The sequence below is a fragment of the Passer domesticus genome, chromosome 4 (assembly GCF_036417665.1).
Source record: "Passer domesticus isolate bPasDom1 chromosome 4, bPasDom1.hap1, whole genome shotgun sequence".
Lineage (NCBI taxonomy): Eukaryota > Metazoa > Chordata > Aves > Passeriformes > Passeridae > Passer > Passer domesticus.
This window is the reverse complement of record NC_087477.1, coordinates 17,630,616-17,649,183: the sequence shown is the minus strand read 5'-3', so window position 1 is coordinate 17,649,183 and position 18,568 is coordinate 17,630,616. Positions and strand designations below refer to the sequence as shown.

At 41.0% G+C, this 18,568-nt stretch overlaps 1 protein-coding gene across 7 annotated transcripts in view; it reads right to left on the bottom strand.

The window, feature by feature from the left end:
* Positions 1–18,568, bottom strand: part of AFG2A (AFG2 AAA ATPase homolog A) — a 161,443-nt gene that overhangs the window by 133,359 nt on the left and 9,516 nt on the right. For all 7 annotated transcript variants that reach the window (XR_010360656.1, XR_010360657.1, XM_064416416.1 and 4 more), the window contains exons 10-11: positions 7,477–7,631; positions 3,136–3,345 (exon numbers count right to left, since the gene is read on the bottom strand). Coding sequence is in view for 5 of the 7 variants with exons in the window: in XM_064416416.1 (XP_064272486.1) it covers positions 3,136–3,345; positions 7,477–7,631 (365 nt within the window). In the remaining 2 variants the exon portion in view is untranslated. The remainder of the gene's footprint in view (positions 1–3,135; positions 3,346–7,476; positions 7,632–18,568) is intronic.

The window sequence follows — 18,568 nt, the reverse complement described above, 5'->3', positions numbered from 1 at the left end:
TTCATGCAGTCTTACACCCGCTTGTATCCATGAGTGCAAAACATTGACAAATCTCCAAGCAGCTGAGAACAATTCAGTTGCCTTTTCTGAAACAGAGGTTTGGAGGGGGGAATAATCCAGATGACCAGTAAAACCCTGAAAAGCCTCGATGCTGCAAGAGATTTAGAAAAAGGGGTTGGCAGGAAGGAGCAGGAAGAGCCATCCCCTGGAAAGTAGTTGACAACCTCCTCCCCAGTAAATTTAGCAGATACATTGTATTAGAGACAAAGAAAGTCAAGAGAAGGAACAAAAATAAACTATTCCCCCTAGGAATTATATGCAAGATTGCTTTGTAAAACAAACCAACCAACAAGCCGCTTTGCTCTGGAAAAGCAAAAGGTCACCAATCTTGGTGCAAATACAGCTATAAAAAGTTTTTGGCCAAGTATCAAAGAGCATGTTTACAAAAGGGCAACATTCATTGTAACACTAACCATTCAAACCTCACAATAGATTTCAGGAGAGAACAGGATGCAACGTCAAACATCTGTTATCACGTTATTTTCTTCAACTCCTCTGCCCAGAAATGACATGGAGACTCAGCCCATCTCCCAAACCTCACGAGAGGCCAGTCAGACATGGGCCAGAGGCTGCCTTGTGACAGCTCCCCATGCCCAAGACAGATGCAAAGGTCACATTCAAACAGTTTGCTCATAACCCAGCTGAAACGTCTTGCTGAACAGAGCCAGCTGTCCAAACTGCACAGACACATCTGGCAAACAAAGCCTTCCTGGAGGCAGGCAGGGGCGATACCTGCTGCACTGAAGCAGGACAGCCAGCTCACACAAGGACAGTACACCCAGCACTGATGGGAGCTGGGACTTACTGTGCTCGTGGCTCTTAAATGCAGTGTGCAGACACAATAGGTCCAGCCTTCCAAAAATCACTGAACCAAGCAAGCACTGCGTGTAACAGAATCCATCTCCTCTCAGGCTTCACAGACAAAGGGAGAGGCAGCATCCAGCAGCAGGCTCCCCCAGCTAGAACTGTGCCTCCTGCCTGCAGCCCCTGCTCCAGAAGGGCCCAAGAACCTCTGTCCTCTGCACCATCCCAAAAGAGTATCCTACAAGCTGTACACCTCTCATCAGAATTACTTAAGAGAGAGTGGAAGGAAAATGCAAGTCTGAAAAGTAAATCATCAAGAATCGCACTTTCATTTCAAAATGCCTGATGTCAGTTCCAGGGATGGATATCCAAGACATAATGTAGAGAAGGGGAAAATTAATAGGGCTATAAGCAAGAAAAGAAAAATTCCCTCTCAAAAACACCCCAACGAAACAAACTAAAACCCCACATATTCATCTACTTTGGATTTATTGCAGGAACACTTGCAGTGGAAATTAATTCATGCCTTTTGTGCTTGAAAAAGTGCTACAGACAATGTTTAACACATTTAGTATATGATGGATGTTGCCTTTTTCTGTCCAGGAAACAAATGTGAAGTTAGAGAAAGTGGGCTATGTTCCCTTCCTGGAGTCAACATGTCCAAGGTTGGACGTGCTCCAGAGATGTGCTTCTTGAAACATCTGTATATTGAATGTTTGACCAGTTCCAGGCCAGGGGCTTTAAACCAACTGGGAATCACAGGCAATTTCCTAGAGCCAGACACTTCTGCAGCTTGTCAATGATAGGGAATGTTGCATGTGCAGAACTCCACCATGGAAAAACACTGCACTACTGAACACCAGCATTTGCCATCACTGCACCTTTGGATACCTCCTGGTCAGCACAGGCCACCCTTCACTCTCGGACAATTAACTGCATCAGTAAAACTGTCTGACAGTGCCATGATCAAGGGATACAAGATAGCAAAAACGTCAATTTTCAACTGTTGGGGTTTTTTTTTTTCAGACTGCTGCCTTCTTTCCCCACCCTCCCAGGCACCAGTGCTTAGGGCGAGACAAAGAGGAATGTTTTCTTTTAAGCAGAGGTGGAGGAAAAGGTTACCTTGTTTACCAGTAGCTCTGGAGCACAAAGAACTACTTTGTCTTTATGGAAGAGGCAGAAAAGGTAGTGTTTCTTAAGGGCTGAGGTTTCCAAGGCTGCCCTTGTTGATGTGACTGTGACCCAGAGGGCTGCCTGTAATCCCAGGGAGCCTGGGCAGTGAAGGGCTGCTGGCTTCGGGGTCAACAAAACTGCCTCTGCTCCCAGAGAGGATGCACAGCCACAGCGTGCCTGAAGGGATGGGAGGAGGAGGAAGCTGTGTGGAAACTAACACAGGAGGCTTTGTGAGTAAAGAGATGGTCAACAGAGAGATGGACGTGATCTTACTGCTGAGGAGGAGATACTTTCAAAATACTTAAACAAATGTTTTTTCTTGCACTTCATTAACATTCTGACACAGCTGCAAGGCTACCCCATGTGGAATCACTCTGCTATCTTTTTTTTTCCCTATGCAGTGAAGCTCAGTGCTATTATTAAATAACTTCCATTCATGTGTTTTCCATACAACCCACAGTGATCAATTACACTGATTCATAGGCAACAAAATCCAAAATTTTTTTTATACTAAGTGTTCCTTAACGCTGAGAGAATATCCCATTTATACAAGAGTATTCAAGATATAGCTGATTTTTCAAGCTTTCTGAAAACTGATGAAGTAGAACTATTTCCCCAGAATAAAAGGCAAATAGGACAAGAAAAATCTGTAATGAAACACAGCGAGATAAAGAAAGTGACCTTCCTGAGGAATGAAAAGGAATGTAAGAGATTAGCTGATATTTCCATGCACGCAATAATTACAGTAACAGCAGCTATCGACTATCCAGAGCCACTTTTCATTTACATTGCTTTAATTGCAGCATAAATATTGTTGCCACTTTTTGAAAGACTTTAAACAATGCCAATATTTAAGATCTCACTCCACAGCTTACCCATCCATCCCACATCTGTGCTGTGACAAAATAAATAACAATTCTTTTAAAAGCATACAAGAAAATACACTTAAACTTATCAAACTTACTTGATATTTACAAGGTCTTTGCATGACTATATATAGGGATAAGAAGCACTAAGCCACTGGATTTTAACACCAGAAATTGGTAAAACATCAGTTGATACGCAGGAGTTAAGAAAATGTGAATGTGAATGGCCTACCTTCACTGCCAAGAAGTTGAGGCCACTTTCATGAGCCAAAGCTTTTGCTATCATGGTTTTTGAGCACCCAGGAGGTCCATAGAGCAGGACACCCTTGGGAGGCTGGATCCCCATTCGGATGAAGGACTCTGGATGCTTGAGAGGCCATTCCACTGCCTGCTTCAATTTCAGCTTGACATCTTCCAATCCTCCTATGTCTGACCAAGATACCTGCAGAACAGAGCATTTTTGCTGAATTCAGACCATGGAGCAGAACAACTGAAAAAGTAAACAAATCAGAAATGCTCTGTATAATGTGCACTGGTTCTTTAATGAAGTTGTTTTTAATGAGTCACTTCTTCAAAAAGTCTTTATTAAACAAGAAGCACAAGACAGGCTTGTCAGGAATATATAAAGGCATGTGTTATGTCCTTACCAAAAAAGAAGACAGATCTAAAACCTGCCACACCTCTTCCTACATTGCTGTCAACAAGCCTGAGACTTTTCTCCACATCTTCCCAGCCTGCTCTTCCTCTGGTCACCATCCACTCCCATTCACTTCAAATATTAAACATGTCAAGGCACACCTAAATCAAATGATCTTCTGTCTTAAAACACTCTTCCAGAAATTTGCTCAACATAAATCATCCTTCAGCTCTAGAAAGTGAGTTGCATGTGAAAAACAAGCAGAGTGTTGGTGAGAGGTAAGGTATTGCCTTTCCCCCGAGCTGAAATCTGGTGTCACCCTTGGTTTGTCCCTATTTTCTCCTGCCAGGACAAGAAGTAGAAACTAGAAGTAGCCAGTCCCTGAGAAAGGTAATTCAGTCTGCTGTTGAAGTGGATGAAAAAAAAGCATTTGGATGTGGAGCAAGCACTTTTATTTAAGACCAAGAAAACTTCAAATCAATTACAATTTCTCTTAGATTGTCAGACTTTCATGTAGAAGAAAATTACAAAGAGAGCAGAGAGCAAACAGCAAACATAACAAAAGTTTGTGTTTATGAATCAGATATGAAATAGTGTGACGATTCATAGTCACATAGCATGACTTTAATTTCATTTCAAAAGATGTATTACCTACCCCTACAACCCTTGATTCTATGTAGGAGCTTTTTAAACTGCACAGAACTAAAGGGAAGAATACAACATACGCTTGTTCTCCTTTTTTCAGTATCAATCCTTACTCATACCTGGCAAAGCATGGACTAGTCATTCTATCATCATGTCTTTCTATCTAGACAAAGATTTTGACAAACATCTTGAAATTAACTAGGCCATCATGAATTCCCTATAAGTTCCAGCAACAGAAGGCAAGTAGTTTACATGCATGTAAAAAGTCAGGGAGAAAACACTTAAATGTTACTTTTACCCTCTTAAATATTCAGTCATTTACCCTCTGCAAATAATCATTCTACTGAATATCAGTCAGTCATCGTTCAAGTGATTTTTCAGACCCACTACATGTAATTTAAGACCAGCACAAGTGACAAAATTGTACAGAAAAGGTGAAGTAAGGTCACCTTACATGAAGGTTGTTTTCAGCAGTCTGGAGACTTATTCTGACTTTGCCTACATTTTAAATTCTGACAGTACAAGGCGTGGAATTGGCACAGTAATAATATTAAAAGCAAAAATAGCTAATAAACCATTACCTTCACATTCTGGTGAATTCTAAACAGAACAAACTTGTCCTCATTTCAAAAGGAGAGAGGTAAGTGTGAAGGGGGGAGAGGGGAGGGGAGAGAGGTTGGGGAACAGTCCACCAGCAATAGTTACACTGCCCTTACCTGCACAGGAACTCAAAGGAGAGGTCTTGCAACACCAGCAATGAGGTGTGATGTTTTGTCGCTGTGGAAATGGCTTTAAAGATTAGCCTTGGGGCTGGGCTCACACATGGAAAACCAGCTCTCTGCTACAGCATGTACGACACCAACATTTCATTACTGCTGCAATCTTAAGCTCTCCCCAGGTCAACAGAGCTCAGAGCGCGATGCAGAGCAGTGGCTCCCCAGAGGTTATTAAGCACCAGCAATAAAGAAATAAAGCAGACAGGCAAAGGATGTCTTATCCAGAATCTTTTGCCTGCAAAGACACAAATCTGAGTGCTGTATTACAGCAACGGGAGTGAAAGAGGTAAGCAAAACCCACAGCGCTCTCTGAAAAAAATTTCATAAAGACCCACAGGAGAGGGAGGAATGGCAACTGCAGTGCAACTCTCCAAAGCACTGCAGTATTAACTTCCTGATTTATAATGTGCATCCTCTCTCCCCTAAATCCCTGCTGCAGAAAAAGCAGCCTTCTAAAAAGGTTGTAACACACAACAAAGTTGAAGAAAGGTTCTGTAAAAATGGAAGGCAAGATGCTACACAGAACATGGCAGCAAGGATTTTACATTTGCCTTGGTCACAGCCAACACAATTCAGATACAAGAGGAAGGAATTGTGGCTTTATTCAGAAGTCACTTTGAACTCTTGTCATTTGATTGGCACATGGCTACTGCAAAGCAGTGAAATAGGAAAGAGCCCCACCATCTGAAAAATGAAGCTCAAAATCAAAAAAATCTCATGTATGCCAATGGTTTTACTTGTAAGTCACTACATGGGCCAAAGGTCGCATGCACACCAAGGGGGATGCCAAGTGAGTACTGTATCTGCAATAAATACCTAAAAAGCTGATATTCTTAATGTAGTTCAAATTCCTGTCTTCGTTTTGGACAAAAAAAATCTCACATCTTATAACTTTAGTGTCTGAAGTTATATTTAGCAAGGATTTTTTAGATTACAGCATTCACAGAATATTTTGAGATGGCATGGACTCTAAAGATCATCTAGTTCCAAACTCTATTCCTTTGGTAGATGACATGGGAGGATACAAACTCTTTTGCACCCATAATATTTTAGAATCTACTTTAATCTCACCCCAGGCAGCAAGCAGATGGCTTGAAATTTACCCTACATCTTCAGAGAATATGCATTACTTTGTGGAAATGAAGGTCCTGTCAGCACAAAAATAATCTCCACTATGTTGTTAATAAAGGAATGAATTCCAGTAGTACTCCAATAACTTGGTGAGTGTTTAACAAATAAAACCAAGTGACAATCAAGGAAGTCACTAGCGGGATGGTTTAGTGGACCAGAGGAGCCTGAGGAGTATATGGACCAGGACTGAGAACAGAATTCCTGCAGTACCTCAAGACCTTGCTTCCACCTGCCTGTATTGTGCCGTTGGGCAGCATTCCACCTGGCTCCACAGGGGCTGGAGTGCCTGAGAGGCACAGCAAAGGAATAACAACCTGAGCCCACGAGCCAGCAGCACAACGAGCAAGGCAAGAAACTCTGCCTCTCAGCAGAGCCACTTAGTCTTGAGGATATTGGTGCCATGACACCATTTCCAGGAAAAGCTGTTTGGGGCCAGCCCAGGCAATTCCAGCCTGCACAGCATGGACTCTTAGCAAGCCAAGTGTGACATCCGAGCTGGCTGCGTGCAGCATCCGGTTCACGGATTTTATTTCCCATTCCTATAAGTTTGGGAATAACGGTCTACAGTTGTGCAATCTAGTTCCCAAAAGACTCATTTTCATGCAATGAAACATAAATGTTTTCTTCTAGGGCTTAGGGAGCTGCTGAGGAACACCACGACAACTGCTCACAGAATCAGGATTTAGTCAGATTAAATAGAAAATTCTTTTGCTCAATCTTCTTAACACCGACCAGAGCTGCCTTGAGCCAGGTCAGTTCCCCAGCCCAGTTTATGTTGGGTCTGCTACTGAAATACTATAATATGTAATTAAGAGGGCAGTGAGCACAGTAAAGATGAACCTGGCACCACCAAATGAGTTGTTCATATAATGACAGTCACCTGAAGGTGACTGTTTGGCAGCTATAATCAGCCTACAGCATTGAATTCTGGCTTCATTTAAAACCATGTAATAACACTGAAGACATTCAGGTCACATTTACATAAAAATCAGAGCAATCAAACTGTTCACAGCTTTGTTTCAACACACTTTGGTTACAAATGCTAAGAGTTGGTTTCTGCTTTACTTTGTCTGCTTCCCAAAAGGCTCCAGCTTCCACAGCTGTTCCAGACCTTCCTTGCACATGCATCTGAAGATTTTTACCCCGTTAATCCACTCAGCATAAAAAACTAAGGGATTAGGAGATGCAACGCTGCACTCCAAACTCTTCCTGGAGCATTAGGAACCATTCTTCAAGCAGTTATTGAAAATCATAAATAAATAAACACCCAAACAGAAAGATGATGCAATAACATTTACCAGTAACCTGAGGCCTCCACTCCATGAAACTCCTCTCTTCACGTGGCCCTGACAATGTTGCCACAGCACTGCACAAAACAACTTACTTTTGGCACATCAATTGCCACCTCCCTCATGGCGCTGGGCCTGACATCATTCATCCCCTGCAGGAAGTCATTGAAAGCAATCATCACTGACCCAGCCACTGCGGTGTCCCACAGGCCGGGCCTCTTCCCCAGCACTCTCCGCAGCGCGTACAAACCTAGTGAAACAAGAAAACAGGGAAATAGGTAGGCTTCCTCCTGGTTCTCATGAACCACATGAGAACACCACACACAAACAGTGCAGCACTTGAAAGGAAATTATGTTCAAAATTGTGTCTCAGTGCTGGGCCTGAACAACGTCAAAGAACATGCAAGACGCTTCTGATAAGAGAGCACAAAAAAGGTCATTTAACAACCACAGATAGAATATAAGTTGTACCTCTTCCAAAGGACAGAATGAAACAGCCTTGTTCCCATTTTCCTAGAGAAACCCTTCAAATGTCCATACATTGATCTGAATACATTTCTAAACCACAGAGGAAGAGGGACAATGAACATTCAAGGACATGTTAAGTCAGCTCACAGTAAATCTGCAGCCTTGCCCACTTCTCTATTATCAGGACAGTATCTTCAAAAGTTTTTAAAAAAACCTGACAAGATTGCTTTAACATCCCTTGGAACCCTGTTTTTCCATGTAGTAAGATGCCAGACACCTGCATTTTTCTTGGTCTGGAACAAACATTCCCTGTGACACTCAATAGTTCTTTGTTCCCTTCAGCAATTACACTTTTCAAATGCAGGCAGAGCTTTTACCCACTCTTTTGGACAAATCACTCACATGCAGTATCTATAAATCTTGATACTAATTCCTAGTTTCCTCCTATAAATCAATCCCTCAAAAGCCACACAAGTCCCACCTACTCACACATCAATACATCAATATTCCTGAGGCAGGACCAAGCAGTACCATTGGCATCTCCCAGGCATTCCCAAGAGAGCAACTGAAGCTCCTGTTCTGTAAGATGCCCAAAAGCAGGATCATTTCCTCTCTATTATTATCCCTTTTAAGGCCTAATAGAATTTAGAGTTTTATTGCTTCTGCTTCCAAACCTGTCCAGTGACTGAAAACGTTAAACTTTTTTTTTGGTATATTATTACATAATGAGTATAATTTTATGTGCAGGTACACACACATCCAGATACGCAGTATCTGTTGCCATGTGTTGCTCCGAAACAAATGAAGCACTTCATACCACACCAGCTCACCTTGCATGACCATAAAAAGACAAACATTTGTTAAGTCTCTTCTATATTTAACCAAACAAAACATCAATTAGTGCTACATGAACGGACAATAAAAGGGATAAACCGTTTCTGAAAATAGATGTGGTTTTAACTTTCAGCAGATTGTCGTCTTTTTTTTCTGCAGAGGCACTGGTAGATGCAGACATGCAAAGTTTCTGACAATGACAGGAATTCTGCATTTCCTACAATATATACAATGTGTGAAGAGATATAATATGTCCCCTGTGAAGCAGTACAGCTGCTGTCTCTCCATCAAGTGCCAATTACAGCAGGGTCAGAGCACCTGCATCCAATACGCAGGCTCTTAATACAATAACAGAAAGAAAAAAAAGTTTGTATTTCAGGTTTCCCCTTGCACAGAACATCCAAAACTAATAAGATATATAAATAAAAACATTCCATGAGGCCAAGGAAAGAAATTAAATCTGGTCACCAGAGGACAAGTATAAAACGTAACTGACTCATTTTAACAACTCAGGCAAATTTCTCACCCACTTCTTCCTTCCTCCAAAGAAGTTGATTTTAAGCAAAGAAAAACCAAAACAAACAACTTAAAATGAGACAACATAGATTCACACACACCCCCTCCCCCCCAGATTTAAAATTTATAACCAAACAAATAAACTCCAGCTATTACTCCAGTGTCATTGCAGCTAAGACTTTGTGGGGTAAGAGTGGGCATTGGGGTCCAGTCTCCTAATTTCTTTCAGGGCAGTCAATTCACATGGGAATCTCAGTTTAAAAAAATGCAAGTAAATAACATCACATGAAATTAAGGCATAGAGAAAGCAAGTTAATGATAAGGAATATCTGTTATTTCTATACCTATCTACTCCACCGAGTGCCAGTGTAGCCCAGCACTCATTTGAGGCATGTTAAATATCACGGTTATTTTCTTTTCTCCATGACATGAGTAAGTCTTAAAACCAAGCACGTTTATATTAAAAATTGAGAGAGAATACCAAATAAAAATGCCAAAGGAGACCACGGCTCTTAAGTTTTGTTACAGCCAGTGCTACGAGGAGTACGAGTGAAATTTCAGTCCTGAGCAGTGGGTTTGAAAGGCAACAGCCTTGATCCAGAACAGGAATAAAGAGGTCACAGCTTTCCAAACAAAGCCGGAATTCATTTCAGCATGTGCACGCACACGCCACTGCACAGGTCAGCATTTAATTGAAACAATGTTTTACATTAAAACAATAATAAAAAACAGATTGAAAAAGAAAGCATGATTCTTCCTGTTTCCTCCTGTTATCATAATCATTCTTTCCTGCACTTCAGATTGACCTCTAACAAGGGGGCGGGAGCGGTGGGGGGGAGCCTCAGTAACAAGAGAAGGATACAGCCAGAGGCTTGCCAGAGGCAGGAAAACTCTTCCTCATTTTGAGACGCTGAAAGATGGATTTAATGTAAGGAAATGCAGGGTAGGATGCAAACTCTGCTGCCAGAAGCAGTGCAGAGGTAAAGGACGTGGAATCCTACAGCAAAGCCGTGTTCACTGCTACAAAAGTTATAACTCATACAAACAGGAACACCTCAGAAAACATCAGGCACCTGGGTGTCTTCCACATGGGAATGTTTTGGGTTAAGCATAATGTCATTGCTGCGAACTGGCTCTGAGCACAGCATTTGTTCCAGCTCTGCTTGCTGCCTCTCAGATGTTACTCCATTCTTCAGGGTTAATGAGTTCCAATAACCTTTTTGGCACTGCCTGAGGGGGCTCAGAAGTGGGCGAGTGGGTTTTCCCTGCTTTATTCCAGTCCCGAATAAGGGGAGGAAGGACTGAAGGACAGTCAGTTATCCTGCTGAAGGGTCAGTGGGACTTCACACAGGCACGGGATATTTTGAGCAAAGCGGGAGTGAGCAACACCGATCCTCAGTGAAGTGGCAATGGAAAATCCCAGTTGAAACAAAAAAAAAATTAAATAAAATAAAAAGGAAAAGGAAAAAAAAAGAGCAGCATAATAAGGCATGCATGATTACAAACAATGGAAAATAAACAGTTTGTTCCAGCCCAGCAACTGTGTGCTCTACCTCACCAACTCATCCTGTCTGTCTAGAACAGAGGAAACCAAGTGGACAGAGGGGAAAACCCCAGCAGAACGCCATGTCCTGGCACAGATGATCCTTCTTTGGTACCAGGCTATGCACAAGGTCAATAGCATTGTCTGCCAGTAAGATTTTCTTGCTCATAGCTTGGCTAAGTTTTGGCACATTAGGTCATAGTAACAAATATCTGAGCCTAAAAATAGATCCTACGACACTGCTATTATTTGTCAGAGTCTGTGTATAATTACACACCACTGTAAATAATAGGAAGCAGCCACTCAGAATGACCAACATATATACTTTAGGTTTCCAAAACACAATATATACACAGCACTTGAGGAAATAAACTGAGCCCAACAAAATGGTTAATCATGCATCTCTTACAGCCCATCAGCTGCTCCTTTTGCAAATCCATCCTGTCTGGACTTACTCTACTAGAATCCCAATACCAGAATGTTTAAGTAGCTTCAAAGAAATTGTTATCTTCTTGTAAGATTGTTTACAAAAGTAAATGTTTCTTCTTTCTCTGCTGATCTGGCTTTCCCTCCCAAATTCTTCTGGCCAAACCCAGAAGACACACACCATTTCTCCCTGTCAGATCCAACGTGATCCTCTAACCACATGGCTGGCAATGGAATGCTCAAGAGAGGGGCACGGATGGGTAAGACTCCAGCTTTCTTATGGCACTGGAGGGGGCATCTTCCTCTGTTTCCAGATCTTTACATACTACACTTCAAAATTTACCAGGTTTATGCATAGAAAAAGCATTTAATATAACTTAAAGTCAGTTTAAAAATGTTTTTTAAACTTTTTCTTTTTAATTTAACCCGTACATAAAACTGTATGTAGGAAAAAAGTCAGGAAGCAGAAACCTTGAGTTTTTGCTCTCAAAACCATATTCTGCAATCTGTCTTTAGCTGCCAGAGCTATATGGGAAAAATCCCTGAAGAACTTTCATGCACTGTTTGCACAGGAAAGATAATGCCCTCAAATCCCTTGTAACCATAACATTGCAAATTCACTGGGCTAACCTGAGCACTAACCTATTGCAGGGATTATATCCACGATTTATAGTCCTTCCTGAAGAGCCCTGACATTTGCTGGAACATGTCTGTGGAGCTGCCTGAAAGCTGCTGAGAGGTGTGACAGGGGAGGAAGGAAGGAAGGAGGAACTGCAGTTTCAGAACTTCTTTCGTAGAGGAAACTGTTTATTCACAGATCAGTTACACACACACGTCATTTATCCCGACACTGTGACAACAGAGGGAAATAAGGAATACCAGACTGCCTGTTCCTAGCCTGCTCCCAGACATAAATGTACCTAAGGGTGGTCACACGTGTCTGAGGAGAAAAATAAGCACTGCCAGGCTACCAGAACAGCAAGGGCAGAAAGACAATAAGCAACAGCTAATGGCTAACTGCCCAGTCTAATTGTAATTAGGAATGTTGGCAAGGGATACAGCTAAAAATTAAAATCAGGAGACTTATGAAAACTTTGCCTGAAAATGTTTTAAGTTGTGTTCCCCAATAGTAACTATCATTCTACATACAAATGCCTACTGCTAACTGCATTGCCACACATGAATAACATAATTTCTTTCACACCATTCAAGCTGCAGAAGCAAGAACATGGTGACTTATCTGCCAAGAAGGTTCATTTAAAATATTAGTTACAGTTATTGATCAACTTCTGAAAAATAATCCCTATTTCCTGCTTATATAAATATCAGAAGGCAGAATGGGATGTGCTTTAAACAGATTATTAAGCATTCGACCACAACTGTGTGCATAAAGTCAGCAATCCCACCATCCAATTAGCTGCAGATTTTGGATAAACACACACTTAAAATTAGTTATGATGAAAACCAAAAGTTCACATGCCCTGACTGCAGCGAGTGCAATGTTCCTCGTGCAAGACCAAAAATCAAGTACCATTACAAAACAAAAAAAAAACAACCAATAAAACAAAACAAACCCAACAAAACAAAATGCAAAGATTTTCTTTAAGAAAAAATAACTCCAAAAACCAACACAGCGTGCACCAGCATTGCTTCAGAAAGGCAGCAGTCACATGTAGCCACTTCTGCAGAAAAGCCATCGTTCCAAGCTGCTGCTGGAAGAAACAATCCCAAAATCCATGCTACAGAAGCCAAAAAAGCCACACTGCTTTGCCACGTGTGTGTGCAAGCAAGGGCCCGTTTGCTCCTAACCTGCTCAGCCAATTGCTTTGGTTTAGAAACACCCTCTGCTTCAGGGACCCGAGTTAAACACCACAGAACACAGCAAAAACTGAACACTCACGAACACTGAAGATGGGCATTGGATTTTCTTGCTCTCCTTACACCATAAATTAGAGCGATGGAGCACAGTGCCAGAAAACTCAGTTGTCCCAGTCCAAAAATTCATTTGTATCTTGACTCTTATGTCTGTGCTTTTCAGTGCATTTCAAAATCCAATATTCTGCCCTTTCTGCAAAAATTTCATAACACTTTTTTTATATTGACCATCTGACAAGATATGTTATTAATATTCCCCCAACTCCCACATCTTCTACATGACCTTTTCATAAAAAGGCAAGCAGCCTTTCCCACCTCATTTTGTATGTCACATGGGAACCAGTACTCAGTTAAACAATGCAACAGCAGATTGTTTGCAACAGCATAGCTTCAGTATTTGTCCCTGCTACTATTAAATAAATAACAACACAGCCATGGTATTTTCTGTCACTTTCCATAAAGGAAATAATTATAGCATGTCAAGCAGTGCTTCCCTTTTCAAGTCTGAAACTGCAGTCAGTTAATTAGAAAGCAAACCAAAAACCACCCTGCAAAACAAACAATCCCATTGCCCTGGTCATCAATTGCCTCTGTCAAAATCTGCATTTTCAACAGCGTCTCAAGCCCACATTCCTACATTCAGCAGTATAATCCAAGAAAAACATCCACATTTGTTGCACACCCCCAGCAGAACCCGGGTCCAGACAGCGCTGGGAAAGGTTCAGAATCTTTATGGCTTCAAGAAAGGAAGGATATTCTTGATGCCCTAACACTGGGCTGTTTCATCAGGCTGTGCCTGAGCTGAAAGGAAGAGCTCGATTGGAGATAGGAGGCTGGGAAGGCACGGATTGAAGGCAGCGTTTGTCTGCCTGAAAGAGCAGTCAGGGGCTGCTCCTCGGGGTGCACAGAGCCTCACTGTTAATCACATTAGCCCACACGGCTCATGTTTCCTGCAGGTGGCCAGGCTACCACAACTGCAGGAGCTGGGGGGAAAAAGCCACACAGGTCTAACAAAGAGACATTCCTGGGCTTCAGGGGAATTCACTTCCCCACCAGTTACAGGGAAAACCAGAAAAATCCTAAGAGACAGTCCTTCAGTTCATTATTAATTTTTAATTCATACATTTAATGCAAGTGGATTGCAGAAACTCTTTTTTTGGGATGTAGAAGATACAGCAGGAAGTTTCTCAGCTCCAACAAAAAGCTTAGTACAGTACGTTCCTAAATAAACTACACCACATAAAATCAATATACAGAGCTACAGATTAAACAGCATAAAGCCTCCCCATCCTGTATTATTCACTAGGATGCAGGGATAATTAAATGGGCAAATGAACAGCACAGAGAAGATCTCCCAACAACAGGACTCACAATTGTTGACTAACAATTGACTCTGTTGACCATTATCACATGCCTGTGAAAGTGGCTTCACAGATTCAGCAGAGTAATGCTGATTCATACTGGTCAAAAATGAATCTCAACCTCTTATTTCTCTAAGGTTATTTTGTAACAGACAGCTCAAGCCAGTAAACCATTCTAATCCTAAAGGCTAAGTAGGGCAATACCTTTTTTAGGCAGTTAAAAAACTTCTGATGCAAAACAAAGTCACCAGTGCATCTTTCACAGAAGTCTCCAAGTCTCAGTGGTTGCAGCATCCTTACTGGAAGCAAATCAATGTTCTTGCCAGAGCAACCACTATTTAAACAAAGCCATTTGTTCTTCCTCTCCTCATGATGCTATCTTATCACAGGCCAAGTGTTTTATATCAGCACACTGAAATGATGTGTAATGAACAAGGATGTTCAAGATAAATTCTGAGAGTCACAAAGCAAATACTTCCTTTCTCTGTAAACAATATGACTGAACCCACTCCTTGAAGAAATCAAGCTATATTTATATTCACCCTCTTGAAATGCTACAGGCAGCCATAGAAGGATAAGTTTATAATAAATTGCTATATTTGGAAACCTTTGTTGCTAAGCATCTTCTAACATTCAGTACAGTTTATACCATTCATGTCCCTGCTACATAATTAACATTTCATATGTTTTGGTATTTTTTTAAAAAAAGAAGTACAGTGCTTATCTATGCCAATAAATTAAAATAATTATATATTTTTAGGTAATTAATAAAAGACCACGTGGCAAATTAATTAAAGGAGAAGCATCAAGATCTCAAGATCATACAAACACTGACATTATATGCCAGGATATGGCAGTCTATCTTCTATACACTCCTCTGCTTGAGATAAAACAATTCAGAAGGCAGCTGTTCACACTAAAAACCAGTCTATTTAGTAAAATAATTTAGGACACAGTAGACCTCTCCCAACCTGAAGAATATAACTTTCTCAGCAACACACATAAATCAGCCCTTTTCTTGCCAGGAAGTCTCTGTGTGTGAATCCCTTGGATGGTACTCAAGTCCTCAGGAGTCTACCAAGGGGAGCACACTGCAAGTTGACGTCCCCAGGATGGACAGTGCCCAGCATGGAATCTGCAGGTTTATCACATTTGGCTGTTAACTTCTGTGGAAATCTCAAGTATCTTGGTAGGCAGTAGAGAATCACAGCAAATCTTAATTTCTCCTGGGTAGCCACTGCAGATATTGTAACCTTGAACATGTAGATACCCTATAAAAATCAGTTTTGGGGTTTCATTTTGGTGAGAGGCTAGAACTGTATCTTCAGTGTGTCTTCTTTATAAAAATAAAACCACTCTTAGCTGATTCTTATAAGCACCTCCTTATAAAGGTGTCATGGTTTTTGGTCACAATACCCTGTTTGGCAAAGTCCAGATCACGCTGCACATAATCTCCAAGTTTCTTGTCCTTGTTTTGTCTCCCTGCCCATCCCAGCACACACCACAACACAATTCTGTACACACCATAGTCACGGGGGCCTAGAGACATTCAACACAAAATGGACATTACAGGCCCCCAAAACTTCTTCTAAATTCTCATGAAAATGCAGAGTTGCTGAACAGAACATGAAACTTGACTGTCTGACCCCAGCAGTACCACTAAGCAAATCTTGCACTGGAGAACAAACAACCTCTGCCAAAAAACCAGTTGGAATATGTTTAATTCTACAATGGTTATTTACTTTCCATTAACAAATGGTCTTCAGAATTATATAGAAGGCAATCATCAAAGCTTCTATAATGAAGTATCTTAGGAAACCTGACTAGAGATGCAAAAGCTCTACAAATACTACATTTACCATGTTACTAATTACTACACTCTTGGTTTATATAAGCAGTATATACACAATACATGTGTTAAAAAAACAGAGTTGAAGTAGAAAGATAAGGAAAAATGAGTCCTCTGGAAAATGATCTAAACTTTGTATTAAGAATATAAACATATTTAGCTTGCAAACTTGCAGTCTTTCCAGCCACAAACCCAAGGACATAAATGGGGTATGCAGGACTCCAGAGTCTCCCACAGACCAAACAGAAATACAATCAGCAAGCAACAGTAATCCTGTACCAAAAACTGAACATGCATTCCTGCGTTCTGAAATCCTTTTTCTAAGCTAGTTTCCACATTTCCCCTGTTCTTAGACATACATCAAGTCTGAAAGTAGCACAAATAACCTTAACATTTGTGAAAGAATTCTTAACTCAGATGTTGTCTTAATACCAAGCATTTTGGACATTTAGAAATGTGCATTAGACACCTTAACTATATGTTTATACCATGTTTTATGATGTAATATACATATATATATGAAATGTTATGTTCAATTCTAAGGCCTACATCACCAAAAAAGTTATTGACAAACTGGAGGCAGTTCAGAGAAAAATCAACACAATTTCTCGGAAGACAGGAAGGGCTTATTTATGAGGAAAGATTAAAAGAGCTAAATATTTATACTTTGGCTCAGTAATGAATGAGGAGGTAGGGGACATGAGAACAGCCTAGAGCTATCTGAAGGGTGTAAACACTAAGGAGGGAGAGCAAACGTGTTATACAAGGATGTAAATAGAAATAATGGGATAAAACTAAACAAGGGAAGCTTAGGCTGAATATCAGAGAGCATTCCTGGACAGCAAACTGGCTTGGCCCACAACAGAGTTTCTGAAGTGAGGCAATAGGAGTCCATGCATCTTGCAACAACACAAAAAACTAGACAAAACACTGGAAAGTTTGCCATATGAAGGAATCTTGCTCTGCTGAGGAGAAACAGTATATTATAAAAGTATTTGCTAAGTTTAACTCCAGTGAAAGCAGTAATATTTTACAAGGTGATGAAAATGTAACATAAAAAACAGATAAAGCGCTTACCTGAAAAAAAAAAAAAGAAAAAAAAAGACTACAACTAAGAACATTCCTTAAAGATGAGCAACTTCAGTTTATGTAACAGCTCGACTGACTCATGCTTGTGCAACTTCTTGAAGAGGAAAACTTCACGTGGGCTGCAAGGAGTTAACGGCGCTGGACTGTATTTTCCCCAGCAGAGGTCACCCCACGGTAACAAAAGGCAGGGAAATCTGACAGCATGGATTCAAACTTGGAGAAAGAAAGAGCAACAGAAGGGAGACATCCTCCTCCTCCCCTCATTCCCACCATTGGCTTTGGATGCAACGTTCTGGATAACACCATGTCCTGCAACCAGTCACGGGTAGATGCCTGAAGTTTTTCATCTATGCAACGTTCAACCTGCACAACATTCCAGATTTATTTTCTAAGAGGTCCTCAAGAAGTGGGTAAATATCATCTATTTGCAGCTGGATTATGAATCCATCTGCACATGCATAAGTAAAAGCCTCAGCTGGGTCATGTTTGGAACTGAAACCACAACACTTCTCACTGAGAACTTGAGATTACATTAGTTAAGTGTTTACTATTTGAGCACTGAGACACAGGCAGACTGACAGGCTTCCAAAAACACAGGGGAAGGAAAATAAAAAGGGAGCTTATCTTTTTTATTGACAAATATATACAAGCAGGAAAAAAAAGGATGTTTTCTAACTTAAAACAGAGTTTAAAACACAACTGAAGCCAAGAGGAAAGCACTAGAAAACGAATAATCTCGTATTTTTTTCTTCTTGATCCATGAAAACTCCACAAATTCCTATTTGAGAACTATCCCTTAAAAATTCTGCAAACTGGCAAGCAAAGACTTTGCTGTTCCAGGTGCCATCACCCCTAATAAAACATCTGTCATCTTCTCAGTCAGTTCTGATGCAAGAATTATCCGTGCTCTGTGCCACTGCCAGAGGAAGCTGTCCCGGTGCCAAAGGAAATAAAAGTAACCAGCACATGCAGCAAACTTATTTGTGAATTACAAGGGAGCAAATATGTGTAAGCAGGGCTGGACAGTCTGATTTTGACTCAGCTGTTTTAAAGGGCTGCTCATGGGCACATTTAAGTTCCAACACTCAAACTGTGCAGATGCACTCTAGCAAAGCCCAGGAACTGATAGAGAGCACTTGCAATATTTCATCCAATGAAAACAGAAGTGAACTCATGCTGAAGCATTCCCTGGAACATACTGAACCTTGGCATGGGTAATTCTCCAG